Below are 17,266 nucleotides of genomic sequence, written 5' to 3' on the forward strand. Positions count from 1 at the left end.
GTACGGCACCAGCTCAAGCCCTTCCAGATCAATGAAGAACAGCTGATAATAAAACCTAAGTTACTTGTGACCTCCAACCTTTGCTTCTGAAACGTGGGCATCTGCTGGCTCTTTCACTGAGGCTAACCTCAGCGATACTCTGTGATACATCCACTGACATGAAGGTGTAAATAACTAACAGACTAGCAGGCTGAATTTTCCTACAGAGGCACCAAAAAGCAGTTACTAAACAAAACTGCCAAATGATGGGATGTCTTGGGGGCAGGGGTGGGGGTGGGGGTGGGGGTGGGGATGGGGATGGGGTGGAGGGTGAGGAGGTGAAAGAAGGAGTGGTAGTATTCAGGAGCTTTTCCCCTGCTCTAGACAAGCTGTGCTTCGGCCTAAGTCAGTCTGAGAGACAGTCAAACACAGGGAATTTAGCACTGCTGGATGGCAAGTAGCTATATACCCCCTGAACCAAGCCTTCCTCACCTTTGTAAGCAGCTCTGCACTCCATGAAGCTTAGTAAAAATGAAGGAGATATGGGTTGGAACAGCCAGTGTTTCAGAATCCCTGTACTTGATGGAGGTAACTCTATGTTTCACAGAGTGACAGAGATCTGCCCTATGGCAGAGCAACATGATAGGCGGGGTGAATAGACAGCATTTCGATCACTTTTCACTGGGACTGGCCCTTTCTACCTGCTAGCATGATGCCCTCTCCTCCCATACCATTTGTCAGAAAACAGAGAAAGGTTGGTACTTACCGGGAGGTCTGTAAAAGCTATACCTGCAAGGAAAGAATGAGAATCATTAAACAGAAGTTTAAGGGAAGGAGATACTGACCTGAGGCTTGAAAAGGGGTGTGTGTGTGTGTGTGTGTGTGTGTGTGTGTGTGTGTGTGTGTGCCTGTGTGTACATGTGTGTGTGCACCTGTGTATATGTGTGTGTGTGTACACAAGATATACACACATATATATAAATTACTGTGTATCTGCAATTAGTAAAAAGATGGGGGGGAGGGGAATTTTAAAATAGGGACTTCATACTAGTAGGTTGGGAGGGAACAGGAATCCTTCTTGTTCAAGTCTTTCTCCACCTTATTTCAGATAACCTGCTTCACTGTATTTCTCCTTATTAACCCTAAATCCAACAAGCAGTTTTTAAATGCCTGCTATTGTGTGAGGTTCTGTGAATGAAAAGATGAAAAAGAGCCTATGTCCCTAAGGAGGCACAGGAAATATAAATAAATAGGTAAAAGGGGAGTGTGACAGGGGAAAAAACATTTTAACGGGGTGGGGGGGGGGGGATGGGGGAATGATGACGGGAGGGTGTAGAAATCAGGGAAGATGACACAGACAAGGTGGTACCTATAAGGAAGAGTGAGAATTCAACAGGCAAGGATGAGAAAGGAGGGCATTCCAAACCCGTGGGAAGGTCTATTCTGATTCAAGAGAGAAAAGCTGGCAAGACCAGTCATAAGAGGAAAAATACAAAATAAGCTGCAAAAGGCCAGTTGGAGACAAACTGAAGAAAGTCTTAAATTGATTTGCATGTGTATACTGTATACTGTTCTCCTTACTTTGTTGTTGCTGTTCAGTCGCTTCAGTAGGGTCCAACTCTTCAAGACTCAATTAGGAGTTTTCTTGGTAAAGATACTGGAGCAAACGGTTTGTCATTTCCTTCTCCAGCTCATTTTACAGAGGAGGAAACTAAGGCAAATTGAGTTAAGTGACTTATGCAGGGTCACAAAGCTAGTAAGTGTCTGAGGCCACATTTGAACTCAGGTCTTTCTGACTTGAGGCCTGGCATTCTATCCACAGTGCCACTTAGCTAATATTCTGTATTAGTTGATATAGGTCAGAAGGCTTTTCTTAAGGCTAACCAAAATTATATATGCTTTATTTTAAAATGCTTTGGTCTTGATACTGGCATGAACAAAGAGACTATGTCTAGGTGAAAATTTTAGTTGGGACCATTGTGGTTTAGTCTCCATTAGCATCTCTTCTCCCTTAGCAGATTTGTGAACCTATCAAGATTTCTGGGAACCCATTTGGAGCCAGCATATACAGAAATGTAGGGTAGGGGTTGGGTGGGGGGGAGTGATGACTAATTAAGCATGAGTTGTTTGTCTGAACTTGTCATAGTAATAACAGAAAGAACTCAAATATGTTACTGTGCTTTAATGTTTACAAAATGCTTTCTCCATAACAACTCAACCCTGTGAGGTAGGTAACACTATTATCTACACATTCAAGCCTAATCTCTCTCCTAAAGTACAATAACATATTACCAACTGCTTTTTGGACATTCTTTCCAAACATCCAACATCTTATAGGTACCTCAAACTCAAAATGTTTATAAAAGAGTATGTTATTCCTTCTCCTAGCCCTCCCCTCTTTCAAGCTTCCTTATTACTGGTACCAATTTTCCCAGGCCCTCAAGATTCCTCGATTTCTTATTCACCGAATCCAAATCTCATTGTTTCTGTTTCCACTAACACCTCTCACAGATATGCCATTCTCCTTCTCTCATTCAATTTTCTCCCTAATCAGGCCTTTATTACCTTTCTCCTGACCTATAATAAAAGCATTTTGGTTGTTTTTGGTATTCTCAATTTATTAAAGAAAAGCAAACTTTTTTTTTTCAAATGGGGGAAGACAATCACAATTTCATATACCATGTAACCCCTTTTCTCAAAGGGATGGAGGTCTTGGCATTATAATCTAGTCCAAGCCTGCACAACCTGTGGGCCCATGGGCCGAAGGTTGTGCAGGTTGTGCAGGCCTGATCTAGTTCCTCTCTTCTTGAGAGAGGGACATTTTATTGTGCTTACAAGCATTTCTCATTTAAGATACAACACTGAAAACTCCATAGACCACTGCTTTCTTCTATAACACCATCCATAGGACGCTGAAAGACACTAGGATACTCTGAAAGTATCTGATTGCAATAGCTTTCTAGGGGCAGCTAGGTGATATAATGGATAGAGAGCACCAGGCCTGGAGTCAGGAAGACATGAGTTCAAATTCAGCCTGGGACACTTATTAGCTGTTTGACCCTGGGCAAGTCACTTCACCCTGTTTGCTTCAGCTTCCTCATCTGTCAAATGAGCTGGAGAAGGAACTGACAAACCACTCCAGTATCTCTGCCAAGAAAACTCCAAATGGATTGGACCCAACCCAACAAAGAGGTGGACAAGACTGCAATGACTCAACCACCACCTCCTCACCACCACCACAACAACCACCTCTAGTCCTCCTTACTGCAAGCCATCCTCCACTCAGCTGCCAAGATGATTTTTCTCAAGTAGAGGTATGCTGATTTTCTCTTCCCCCTTATCCAGCCCTCTACACACTCGATAGTAATTGCAGTGGCTCCCAAGTACCTCCTGTGCTTGGCGTGGCCACTTCCTGGTGCACCAGTTTTCTTACACTTTCCTCCCCTCCACCCTGTGATCCCACAATCCCACTACTGAGCTACTTTCTGTTCTTCCTATCTCATGACACTGAGCTGGCCAGCTCCCATGCCTGGAATTCACTCCTTTCTGACCTGTGTCTGTTTTCTTGCTGTCCTTCAGGACTTGGCTCAAGTGCCCCCTTCTGTAGAGGCACCTCTCAGTCCTTTCCCCAAGCCGGGCAGCTTCCTTCTCCTCTGATATGTCTGAGATGGACCTTTCACTTGGTTTTAGAATTGTCCGATTCCGTCAGAACTAGAATGAAAGCTCTGGGAAGGCAGGGATTGTTTTCTACGCCTGGTGTTCAGCACAGCACTTCATAAAGTGTTTGTTCACTGAGTGATCCTCTTGTGCAGCCAATTTTTAAAAACTCAAAACGTAGCACTTGGCATTTATTCTTATTAAATCTGAGCTTGTTAGTGTGGCCTCTTAACTCTAGGCTTTCCATATCTTTCTGGATTCTGCTTTTGTCATCCAGCACATCAGCTCTCCCTCTCTGCATCTTCTTCATTTAGGTTGTTGATAACGATGTACGTGAGGAAGCTCTACAGGACTGCTGTGAGAGTGGGCTCCAAACTTCCTTCCAAGCGCTTATAAACAACGGGATGCTACAATGCTCTCTGACAAGAGAACAATGACAAGCACATTGGTATGTCATTTCTGAACTTGATCTCTTTGAAAATGAGGCTCATAACTGCCCATCAAGGGTGGACATTTCTCCCAGTATCCACAAGTCCTCAAGGATTACTCCTGATAACAGTAGTTCAGCTATCATAACTCCACAGTCTTTCTCTTGGTTTCCTGGGCTGTAATCCTACTGGGGAAACACTCTTGAATTCATTTAAAGTAGCTAAATGCTGCTAGTGGAGTTGTGAACTGATCCCACCATTCTGGGGAGCAATTTGGAACTATGTCCATAGAGCTATCAAGCTGTGCATGCCCTTTAAGCCAGGAACACAACTACTAGGTCTGTGTCCCAAAAAGATTAAAAAAGGAAAAAGAACCTATCTGCACAAAAAAACATTTACAGCAGCTCTTTTTGTGGTGGCTAAGAATTGGAAACTGAGGGAATACCCATCAATTGAAGAACAGCTGAACAAGTTGTGGTATATGATTATAATTAATGTGCTATAAGAAATGATGAGCAGGATGATTTCAGAAAAAAACTGGAAAGGCTTACATGAATTGATACAAAGTGAAGTGAGCAGAACCAGAAGAATAATTGTACACGGTAACAGCAATACTGTATGATGAAGAACTGTGAATGACTTAGCTATTCTTAGCAACACAACGATCCAAGACAATCCCAAAGAACTCTTGATGAAAAATGCTCTCCACCTCCAGAGAAAGAACCGATGTTTTCTGAATACAGACCAAAGCATGTTATTTTTTACTTTCTTTTTTTGCTTGAGCTTCTTGCACAAAACGACTAAAACATAGAAATGTTTTACATGACTGCACATACTATATCAGATTGCTTACCATTTCAGGGAGGAGGGAGGGATAGAATTTGGAACTCAAAACATAAAGAAAAAGAATGTTAAAAATTGTTTTTACATGTAATTGGGGGGAAAAACATTTTTTTAAGTGGCTAAGTGCTCTCCAATCTACTTGTCTGGAGCTTAAATGCCCAACATTCTATCATTTCTAGTTGGAAAAACACTGTCAGAGAAGCCAGAAGCAAGAATTAAGTTCTTCCTCTTTGACATCTGCCTACAGTACAGTATCTATTCCTAAGGACTAGCTTAATTCCTTTTTTGTTCTTATATCAAACACAGTTTTTAAGGGCCTTTGTGTAGCCCTTGGCATTTTTTCAAAAGCCTTAAGTCATTCTAGGCTTTAGGTTTCCAAAGACTCCATCATCCACTTATACCATTCCTGGTCTCCGGATCTTTTGTGTTTATCCTTTTTTAATGTGACCTCATCAGAGAGCTCCCAGTGCGCATCAAGTTTTTTTGTTTGTTTTGTTTTTAAAGATGCTTCCTTCTCTTTCTTCTTTATTGGGATCAGGTAAGTGATTACACAGTCAAAAGTTCATTTTTTTAGACCTCCCCCACCCCCATTTCTCTTGAACCATTCCCATTTCAAGTCCAGAGTACATAAGTGACCAGTAGTTTGATCCTGAGCTATAACTTAGTTGTATGACTGTAGGTAAATTAGTACATTACTCAATCACTGAACCTCCCTTTTCTCATATGTTAAATAGCTTTAAAACAAGGCTATTAGAATGCATTGAGATAATGCACTTAAAGTATTTTGCAAATCACAAAGTACTTCTTAAACATCAGTTACTAATATTATAAAGTCTTACGATGATATGGTAATTTTCTTTAAAGACTCCTGCCAACTCCACTGTGCAGGTCGGTCAAATTTAAATCTGGAGTAGAAGTTCCCCATCCTTCTCTTTATATTTTGAGGAATGAACACAGCAAGTCATGTCTAGAATCTAAATAGAATGAGGATCCCAGTGGATGTCTCACATTTTAACTGAATAACTTAATCATTAAGGAACCAGTGTGTCCAAAGCCTTGGACTAAGCAATGCTGGGGGAAATACAAAGTTTAAATAAGACCCAGGTCATTGTCTTGTGGAACTTACGGAACAGTAAGAAGAATCACAATAAGCAAGTGATTGTAAAATAATATAATGTATAAATGCATGAGATGTGAAAAGTGTTGGTGGGGGGAAGAGTATAAAGGTGATGACCAAATGCAGGGGGAAGAGAAAATTGGGGAAGACTTCCTGCAGATGGCACTTGAGATGAATTTCAAAGAACAGGGAAGAATTCAATGAGCAGAATTAGAAGATATTCTAGGGGGAATGGAGCCAAGATGGCAGCTAGAAAGCAGGGACTTGCTTAAGCTCTCCCCCAAATCCCTCCAAACACCTGTAAAAATGGCTCTGAACAAATTCTAGAGCTGCAGAATCCACGAAACAGCCGTGCCAGGACAGAACAGACAGGGAGTTGGCCCACAGCAGGCCTTAGGGCCATGAATCATTAAACTGTGGCAGTTACCAGACTTCTCAACCCACAAATGCCAAAGACAACAGAGCAGGTTAGCCAGAAAAACTTCTGGGACAGAGTGAAAGGAGTTCTCGGTCGGCCACCACCACAGCTCTGAGCCTGCTTCCAGGGCCCCAGCTGCAGTTGCTTCCGGCCCCAGGCCCACCAAGTGGGAGGAATTAAGCAGTGGATCAGAGCGGGAGTGCAGAGCTTGCTTTGCCCTGCCTAGATCTGGGCCGCAATCCTTGTTGGCAGTTCTTGGGGGAGAAGGAGCACTGGTATGGCAGACTTTGCTATGTAGAAATAGCTCTGAAAACAACAGTGCAGCCCCTCAAGCTTGGGACAAAGTACTCTCTACAAGCAGTCATACCCCAACAAAAAACTCAAGGGTCAAGTAGTTAGCTGGGAACATGAACAGGCAGAGAAAACGCTCTCAGATTCAGACTCAGACTTTGGAATCTTCTTTTGGAGACAAAGAAGAACAAAACATACAGCCAGAAGAAGTCAACAAAGTCAAAGAGCCTAGATCAAAAGCCTCCAAGAAAAATATGAATTGGTCTCAGGCCATGGAAGAGCTCAAAAAGGAGCTGGAAAAGCAAGTAAGAGAAGTAGAGGAAAAATTGGGAAGAGAAATGAGAATGATGCAAGAAAACCATGAAAAACAAGTCAATGACTTGCTAAAGGAGACCCAAAAAAATACTGAAGAAAATAACACCTTAAAAAATAGACTAACTCAAATGGCAAAAGAGCTCCAAAAAACCAATGAGGAGAAGAATGCCTTGAAAGGCAGAATTACCCAAATGGAAAAGGAGGTCCAAAAGACCACTGAAGAAAATACTACCTTAAAAATTGGATTGGAGCAAGTGGAAGCTAGTGATTTTATAAGAAATCAAGATACTATAAAACAGAACCAAAGGAATGAAAAAATGGAGGACAATGTGAAATATCTCATTGGAAAAACCACTGACCTGGAAAATAGATCCAGGAGAGATCATTTAAAAATTATTGGACTACCTGAAAGCCATGATCAAAAAAGGAGCCTAGATATCTTTCAAGAAATTATCAAGGAAAACTGCCCTGATATTCTAGAGCCAGAGGGTAAAGTAGAAATTGAAAGAATCCACTGACTGCCTCCTGAAAAAGATCCCAAAAAGAAAAACCCTAGGAATATTGTCGGCAAATTCCAGAGCTCCCAGATCAAGGGGAAAATACTGCAAGCAGCCAGAAAGAAACAATGTGAGTATTGTGGAAATCAGAATAACACAAGATCTAGCAGCTTCTACATTAAGGGATCAAAGGGCTTGGAATATGATATTCCGGAGGTCAAAGGAGTTAGGATTAAAACCAAGAATCACCTACCCAGCAAAACCAAGTATAACGCTCTAAGGCAAAATATGAACTTTCAATAGGGACTTAATAAAGTTGAACTGTTTTATTTACATTCCTACATGAAAAGATGATGTGTGTAATTCATGAGACCTTTTCTCAGTATTAGGGTAGCTGAATATACACACACACACACACACACACACATATATATATAGATAGATATATAGATATAGATATATAGATATAGATATATAGACAGAGGACACAAGGTGAGTTGAATATGAAGGGATGATTAAAAAAAAAACCAAATTAAGGGATGAGAGAGGGAGAAAGGGAGAGATAGAATGGGGTAAATTATCTCACATAAAAGTGGCAAGAAAAAGCAGTTCGTTGAAAGGGAAGAGGGGACAGGTGAGGGGGGATGAGTGAATCTTGCTCTCATCGGATTTGACTTGAAGAAGGAATAAGATACACACTCAATTGGGTATCTTACCCCACAGGAAAGAAGGAGGAAGGAGATAAAAGAGGAGGGAGGAGATAATCAGAAGCAAATACTTTTGAAAAGGGACAGTGTCAAGGGAGAAAACTGAATAAAGGGGTACAGGATAGGAGGGAGCAAAATACAGTTAGTCTTTCACAAGACGAGTATTGTGGAAGGGTTTTGCATAATGATACATGTGTGGCCTATGCTGAATTGTTTGCCTTCTTAGGGAGGGTGGGTAGGGAGGGAAGAGGGGAGAGAATTTGGAACTCAAAGTTTTAAAAGCAGATGTTCAAAAGAAAAAAGTTGTTTTTGCATGCAACTGGGAAATAAGATATACAGGCAAAGGGGCATAGAATTCTATCTTGCCCTACAAGAAAGTAAGGGGAAAGGGGATGGAGGGAAGTGGGGTGACAGAAGGGAGGGCTGACTGGGGAATGGGGCAATCAGAATATATGCCATCTTGGAGGGGCGGGGGGATGGTACAAATGGGGAGAAAAATTGTAACTCAAAATCTTGTGGAAATCAATGCTGAAAACTAAGAATATTAAATAAAAAAAAAAAGAAGTACAGAGCCTGAATGCAAATTGAAGCAAACTATTTGCTCTATCTTTTTGTTTGTTTGTTTTTGTTTCTATTTTGTTTCTTCTTTCTTAGAGTTCATTCCATTGGTTATAGTTCTTCTTTACAACTTGACTATTATGAAAATATATTTAGTGTGAAGGTATATGTAGAACCTATATCGGATTCCATGCTGTCTCGGGTGCGGGTCGGGGAGGAGGAGGGGGAGAAAATTTGAAACTCAAAAACTTGAGGAGCTGAATGTTGCAAACTAAAACTAAAAATTAATTAACAAAAAATTAGTTATTCAAAAAAAAAAGATATTCTAGACATTAAGAATAAAGTCAGGAAAACACAGGGGAATGAGGAGGAGGAAAGGGAACAAGCATTTATTAAGTGCCCATGATGCGCCAGGCACTGTGCTAAGTGCTTTGCAAATATTATCTCATTTGTTCCTCACCACAATCCTGAGAAGCAGGTGTTATTATTATCCCCATTTTACAGTTGAGGAAAATGAGGCAAACAGAGGTTAAATGACTTTTCCATAGCCACTAAATGTCTGAAGTGGGATTTGAATTTAGGTCTTCCTGACTCCAGTCCCAATGTTCTATGAGCCACCTAGCTGCAAATGTACGGAAGACGGTAAATAATACAATTTGGCTAAAGAAATAGCATAAAATTCACAACATCGGGGCAGCTAGGTGGCACAGTGAGTAGAGCACCAGCCCTGGAGTCAGGAGGACCTGAGTTCAAATCCGACCTCAGACACTTGACACATGTACTAGCTGTGTGACCTTGGGCAAGTCACTTAACCCCAATTGCCCTGCCCAAAACAAAACAAACAAAAAAAATTCACAACGTGACTAATGTGGAAATACGTTTAATAGGATGTATATGTGCAGCCTATATCAGATTGCATGTCATCTTGGTGGGGGGGAGGGGGGTTGGAACTCAAAATCTTATAAAAATGAATGCTGAAAACTAAAAATAATTTTAAAAAAGAAAAAAAAAGAAATAGCATAAGATAATGTTGTAAAGGTAGGGTAAGTACGTGGAGGGCATAAATGATCAAACAAAGAATTGGACAGTTATTCAATATGTGTCAGGGAGCCTTTGAAGAGTTTTAGACAAGAGAGCCATGATCAGATATGTGTGGAGACAGACAGATGTGACAAAGGAGAGTGGAGAGGAAGGAACGCCTCACAAGAGCTCACTGAAGCAGCCAAGGTAAGGACCTGGTGGTGGAAGTGGGAATGAGAGAGGAGGATTGGTTTTGTGATATTTCAGAATTGCAGAGCTGGAAGGAAGGTACTTAGAGATCACAGTGACCAAAGCTCACTTCAGAGATCAGAGAGCTGAGGCCCCATGAGGCAAGATCACACAGGTAGTAGCAGACACAGAGCTCAGACTCAGGCTTCCTGGCACCCAGCCAGGTGCATTGTCCACAACAACACACTGCTGCAAGTCTGTTGTTTTCTTCACCGGTTTTAATGCTGTAAGATGCCTGAGTGGGTAAGATAGACAGAAGTCATCTTCTTCTCTGGACATTTATTCTCTCACACGCAAAGTGAGGGTGTCAAACTGGGTGATAGCTACAATATTAACTATTGCTTTTCCCAATTTCTTTTTGTTTTCGTTTTTAAATTCAGAACTTGACAAACTCCAAGTAAAATTAGCATTCTTATATATAATGTAGTCTGAGATTGCACATGAAACTATCTATAAAAAGGAGCTTATTTTTTTAAGCATATAATAACTTTACCATATAACTGTCAGAGCTCTCCTGTTCACCTGTGATTCTTTCTGGTCTTTGTGTGTATGTATGTGTGTCTGTGGGTGGGCCGGCAGAGAACATTGTCCCTATCCCTGTCTGGCACCCAAATTTAAAAGAGAAGCAAATCTTCCTAACAAATATGCAGTTAAGCAATACCAAATCCCACACTGGTCGTGTTCAAAAATGTATGTCTCCTGCACCCCGAGTCCATCCCCCCTCTGTCATTAGGAGGGCAGTATGCTTGTCCTCAGTCCTCTGGAACTGTGAATGCTCATTATGTCGCTGAGAGTTTTTAAGATTCTGAAAGCTCTACAATCTCTGCTCCGGTTCTGCTTACTTCATTCAACACCAGCTCATACAAGTCTTCCTGGAAAAACTATCCCTGTCATCATTCCTTATGGGGGAAGAGCATTCCACTCTATATGCCATCCTTTGTTCTGCCATTCCCCAGTGGGCAGGCACTTTCTTAGTTCCCTGTTGTCATCACAAAAAGAAGTGCTAGAAATATTTTTTACATATAGGTCCTCCTCCTCTTTATCTGATCACTTTGGAGCATAGACCTACAATGGGATTGCTGGGTCAAAGGTATACAAGTAGTGGTGTTTTTATTTCATGATATTATTTTCATTGTGTTGAAATGCTTCTTCAGTTTGCTTATTTCTTTGAATTTTCAGAAGTTTTCAGATGGCTTTGCTGCTTTGTGGTGCTTCTACAGCTATTTTTTGATAAGGATTTGGGGGAAGCAAGTTTTGTGACCTTTTTTCTACAACTTTACTTCTACAGTTTCTTTTAGAGCAATAGGTGGAAGCTGTGAAGAGGCAAAGCTGGGGTTGATGTCAGAAAAAGCTTCTTGAATTGAGAGCTATTTAGATTGCCCCCAGAGGTGGAGGAGAGCAAGACCTCACTTGCTGGTTATTCCTGCTCAGTTATGAACTGGCTGGCCTTTGGGGTTCCTTCCAACTCTTGATAATCTGTAATTCGACTCTGAACTCTAAGATTTATTATGACTTTTGGTCTGAGACAGAAACCATACAGCCTCCACTGCTCTACAGATAGGTCTTATACAGGTTCCCAAGGGACTACTTTGGAAACCCTTAGCTTCAGAGAGACCCTCCCCTCAGGCTACAAGGGAAGGAAGACTCCTCCAAGGCTGGTTGATCTGTGAAATACTCTCTCAGTGCAAATGCAGGACTGGAAAATAAACACAAAACCTGGCCAAACACCCAGAAGTGCTACAGGGTATAGTCAGGAGCAGGAAGAAGCTCAGAGTGATAAGGCCTATGATACTAGGTGTTTATAAAGGCAAGGAGCAGATCAATCTATAAGCTCAAAGGAGGTAAGCCAGCCTGGCATTGCCATGAAGAGCACAACATGGCTTCTAATCGTTGTGGAAATTTCTGATTGTACTTTTTGCCTAAATGTCAGGGAGGGAAAAAACCTCGAAAATCAGTGAGACAGATAACTGAGAATCTGGAGACCTAATGATAAATACATTAACGTTTAAGGTTGGAGGCCGCCAAGTCTGGGAAACTGAGAATGGGTCAGGGCTTAGTAATCTCTATTTTTACAATCATGCTCCTTAACCTGGCCTTCCCCAAATGTGTAAATATTCATGTTCCTTATGGTCTGCTTTGCCACTGACAAGTAAGGCATTTAATTCCTCTCTACCAGCAACTCAACAACTACTTGGAAATCCCATCTATCCCCAGCAAAGACCTAACTTATCAACGAGAGACATTCAAGCGTTAAAATGTTCTAAAACCTCAGAGTGACCAGGGATGAAGGCGGGGCAGTGTTGGTTACCCCCCTTCCTAATCATAGACTAGGCCTCATATTAATGGGCTCCCTTTCAAGCTTAGATCCCTAATCAGAGACACTTGAAGGGAGACTGAGGCTGAAACTTTTCAAAGCCATCATTGCTCAGGCCATTGGTTAGCTTTGAGAAAGAAATAAGCAGGCGAAGGACAGCCCAGCTTATTCACTGACGTCTGCAAGAGGCCCCAGCCAGAATGATGCTGGGTCCTGCAGGAAGCCACTCAGGTCAGTATCTGCAGTGGTCTGATATAGAAAAGACTCAACAACTGAGTCTTGGAGGCTCTTCTCCATAAGGAATAGTAAGTGGCTTTCAAATGGGAGAAAATGGCCTGAAAGGCAGTAGTGATGACATCTTGGGGTGGGGAGGAAGGAGGAAAAATGGAGACATGTTTTAATATGATAACTATACCAAGCTATCTTCTCAGGGATGCTTTCTCCAGTCTTTAGCTTTTCTTTTTTTATTCTAAGCTTAACACCAAATAAAATGAGCATTTTTTATACATTACAGAAGAGGAATGTATATGAAACTTTGAATCTCTACTATGTAGGACTTGCTTTTTAAAAGCATAAAATAAATTCAATACATAATTTTCAAAGTTCTCCTTCTTTGTCTGTTACTCCTTCTGGCCTTCCTTCTGTTTTCTTTGCATTGTTGGGGTGGTGTGGTAGTGGTAGTGGCAGGGAAGCCTATTCCTAGGTTCAGTCTCCTTCCCATTTTTCCTTCTACTTGGAAAAAAAAACCCCTTGTAACAGATATGCACAGTCAAACAAAACAAATTCTCACAATAATCATGTCCAAAAATGTATGCTTCATTTGACATCTTGAGTCCATTACACATCTCTCTGTTAGAAGGTGGGAAGCATTCTTTATCATCAGTACTCCAGAATTACAGTTAAGCCGGAGAATTTTTTGACTTTAATGACTACCTGTTTGAAGCCAAATTTACCAATACCCAGCTAGCTTACTCCCATCTTCTTGTGAACAGTGAAACAGGACATATCCTGATAATGGCAGGGATTATCCAGGCATGTAGAACATATTAATTCAAGGAAGAAGGTGCATGCTTTGCCCAGGTCCTTTCTATTCTGTGGATTTATTTTTCATGAGAAGACACTGATATTAATGGCCTTGATTACTCCACAGAAATGGTTTCTTCCTTACAGTTACCTCTCCTTGTAGTCTCAGCAAGAGGGCTGAAGCAGTGCCTACAAATATACACTCTAGCAGTAGCTGGAGAAGCAGCCTAAGGTTCCAGCCTGGAAGTTTTTTTCCCTGAAGAGTGAAAAAAGTAGGGGGGCCACGCACAGAAGGGTCAATAATTAGTACGAGTAAAATAGGGAGCACTTCAAAGGTTATCTGGTCAAGTGTCCCTATCAATGCAAAAAAGCAGTAAGATCAAAAGACTCCCTTCAGTGTATCCCAGGAAGATGATGATGGCAGCTTCTACCCTAACACTTTGTGACGCGGACCTCACTGCTCTGTAAAACAGTGAATTCCAATACTGGACTGCTTTTATTTTTAGGAAATAATTTGTTTTTATTAAATAAGTCTGTGTCCTTCTAAGTATTGCAAATGGCCAAAGGATATGAACAGGCAGTTTTCAAAGAAAAAATCAGAGCTATTAATGGTTAAAAGAAAAAATGCTCTAAATCACTATTGATTAGAGAAATGCAAATATTAAAACAGCTCTGAGGTACCACCTTACACCTATCAGATTGACTAATGTGACAGAAAAAGAAAATGATAAATGCTGGAGAGGCTATGGAAAAATAGAGATATTGATGCACTATTTGTGGAGCTGTGAACTGGTTTAGCCATCCTGGAAAACAATCTGAAGTGATGCTCAAAGGGCTATAAAAGTATACACACCCTTTGACCCAGGAATACCACTACTGTATCCCAAAGATTTTTTTTAAATGGAAAAGGACCTATATTTACAAAAATATTTATAGCAACACTTTTTGTGGTGACAAAGAACTGAAAACTGAGGGGATGCCCAACACTGGGGAATGGCTAAACAAGTTGTGGCCTATGATTGTGAAGTAAGACTACTGTGCTAAAAGAAATAATAAGCAGCTTTTTGTGGTGGCAAAGAACTGGAAATTGAGGGGATGCCCATCAACTGGAGAATGGCTGAACAAGTTGTGGTATGTGAATGTAATGGAATACTATTGTGCTACAAGAAATGATTAACAGACAGACTTCAGAAAAACCTGGAAAGACTTATATGAACTGATGCTGAATGAAGTGAGCAGAACCAAGAGAACACTGTACAGAGTAACAGCCACACTGTTCGATGACTGACTTTAATAGACTTAGCTCTTCTCAGCAATGCAAAGATCTAAGACAACTCTAAAAGACTCATGATGGAAAATGCTATCCACATGCAGAGAAATAACTATGGAGTCTGAATGCAGATGGAAGCACAATATTTTGTTCTCTTTTTCTTCTGTTGTTTTATTTGGTTTCTTCTTTCTCATGGTTCCTCCCATTAGTTCTAATTCTTCTTTACATCATGACTAATGTGAAAATATGTTTAATATGAATGTATAAGTAGAGACTATATCAGATTGCATGCCATCTTGGTGAGTGGGGGAGAAGAGGGAAGGAGAGAAAATTTAAAACTCAAAATCTTATGAAAGTGAATGATAAAAACTAAAAATAAATTAATTATATTTTTTAAAAAAAGAAATAATGAGCAGATGGTTTCAGAAAAACCTGGAAAGACTTATATGAACTGATGTAAAGTGAAATGAGCAGAACCAGGAGAACACTGTACATAGTAACAGCAAATTTGCAACAATGATCATCTGTGAGATTTAGCTACTCTGTAGCTAAGGAGGGAGCTAAAGGAGGGAGCTACTACTCTAATCAACACAATGATCCATGACAATTTTAAAGGACTCACAATGAAAAATGCTATCCACTTCCAGAGAGAGAAGTGATGAACTCTGAGTGCAGAATAAACATTTTTTTCACTTGCCTTTTTCTGCAGGGAAAGGGGGGTATAATATGTCTAGACTGTATTTTGCATTACTTTACATAGAAGATGGATGTATCATGTTGCCTGCTTTCTCAATAGGTAAGGGAGGGGGGCTGGAAGGAGGAAGAGAATTTGGAACTCAAAACTTAGAAAAATGAATATTACAAACAGATGAATAAAAGGGAGAAAAAGGGGAAGATGTGGTGCCTAACACAGTATTCCCATGCTATCCCAACAAGGAGTCCTGTTGCCACCAATCAGGTGGGGTGTGAAATCTCAGTCCAAGTCTGAGGCCAGGAACAGCGGCCCTTACCCAATGTCCATCATTCACTTACCTAAGCTGTGTCCATTCTTTGTATAGAAGCAAGTATTGTTGATGAGGTTGACGCAGCAGCCAATCACATCTCCAGTAGTAAAGGTGGGGCCGTAAGGTTGCCCAGTTCCAGAAGAACAGAATGAATGTCCATCGTCACCATGATAACCATATGAATGCTTGTCCCAACCTGTGGGAGCAAAGAATATCAACTGAGTAAAGGAACAAGGAGAGAGAAGTGGAGTCCAAGAAGCACCGGAGGAAAGCTACAGAGAAATAGCCATTCTGAGAAAGCAACTCAATTGCTTAAAGCTATCACACAGGTGCTTGGGCTTCCTTTTCTTTCCAAACCTACCATTCTGTGTGCCTCATCACAGGGATCCACGGTTCATTTCATGACCCCAAACGGATTTTAATGAACACCTACTAGGTATAGTACTACACTACACACTGGGAGTGGAGTCAGGAGATACAAATGAAGCCTAGTTTATGTCCTCCAAAAAGTTTTGTTTAACTGACATCACACACACACACACACACACACACAAATAGTTAAGGAATAACACAAGGCAATATGTAATTAAATGACAAAGTGAGTGATATTCAAACTCAGAGAAGGTGAGACCAATGTGGGCTGGAATAATTGGGGAAGGCTTAACAGACATGGGTGCTGGAGTTCAGTCTTGAAGAATGAGGAGCAAAGAAAGGAACTGTAGATTAAAGAAACCACATGAGCAAAGAAATAGGTGTAAAAATAAGAATAGGGGATAATAACTAGATCACTCAGGCTATAATAGATGAGATGGCTGGATTAAAAAAAAAACACAACAAAACAAAAACAACAAATGTCAGAGACAATCTATTCTAGGTCTTGAATGCCAGACAAAGGAGTTTGGGATTTAGTTTGTCAGTGCTGAGGTAGAAACAGGACTATAAGACTCAGAGATGGAAGGAACTCTATAGATCATATAGTACTACTTCATTTTAAAGATAAGTAAACTAGTGCTCACAGAAGTTACTTGACTTTCCCAATATCCCAGAGGTGACATTGCCACTGAGTGACCATGGTAGGATTCCAGCTAAGGTCTTCTGACTCTCAATCCTGCATCCTCTCTACTACACCACAGCTGCTTTGGTGGCACTCCCACAACACCCATCATCAGCTACAGATGAACCACAGAATCTGCTCATGGCAGCACATATCCACTGGCAAGGGGTCTCTGTTGAGTGCATGTCAAGCATGATGCTAAGTTTTAGGTAGAGAAAGAAATTAAAGTCTCTGCTCCCTATCTAGTTGGGAGACAGGGCTATCTGGAAAAAAAAAAGGCTGTATGTTAAGTGCCAAATGAAAGACACAAATAAAGGTTGTGAAAAGAACTTAATGCAGATTGAATTGACTAGGTAAGAGGTAGGAAAATCAGCTGGATCTTGAAGATTAAGTGAAAAATAAATAAGCAAAGAGGGTTGCTAGGTGGCACAATGGATAGAGGGCCAGGCCTGAAGCCAGAAGACTCATTTTCCTGAGTTCAAATCTGGCCTCAGACACTTACTAGCCATGTGACCTTGGGCA

The 17,266-nt window shown here is 40.9% G+C and overlaps 1 protein-coding gene across 2 annotated transcripts in view; it reads right to left on the reverse strand.

Moving 5' to 3' along the window:
- Positions 1 to 17,266, reverse strand: part of RANBP10 (RAN binding protein 10) — a 140,850-nt gene that overhangs the window by 25,197 nt on the left and 98,387 nt on the right. For both annotated transcript variants that reach the window (XM_036748810.1, XM_036748809.1), the window contains exons 4-5: positions 15,719 to 15,886; positions 746 to 768 (exon numbers count right to left, since the gene is read on the reverse strand). In XM_036748810.1, coding sequence (XP_036604705.1) covers positions 746 to 768; positions 15,719 to 15,886 — 191 coding nt within the window. The remainder of the gene's footprint in view (positions 1 to 745; positions 769 to 15,718; positions 15,887 to 17,266) is intronic.

This window comes from Trichosurus vulpecula, chromosome 3, assembly GCF_011100635.1.
Source record: "Trichosurus vulpecula isolate mTriVul1 chromosome 3, mTriVul1.pri, whole genome shotgun sequence".
Lineage (NCBI taxonomy): Eukaryota > Metazoa > Chordata > Mammalia > Diprotodontia > Phalangeridae > Trichosurus > Trichosurus vulpecula.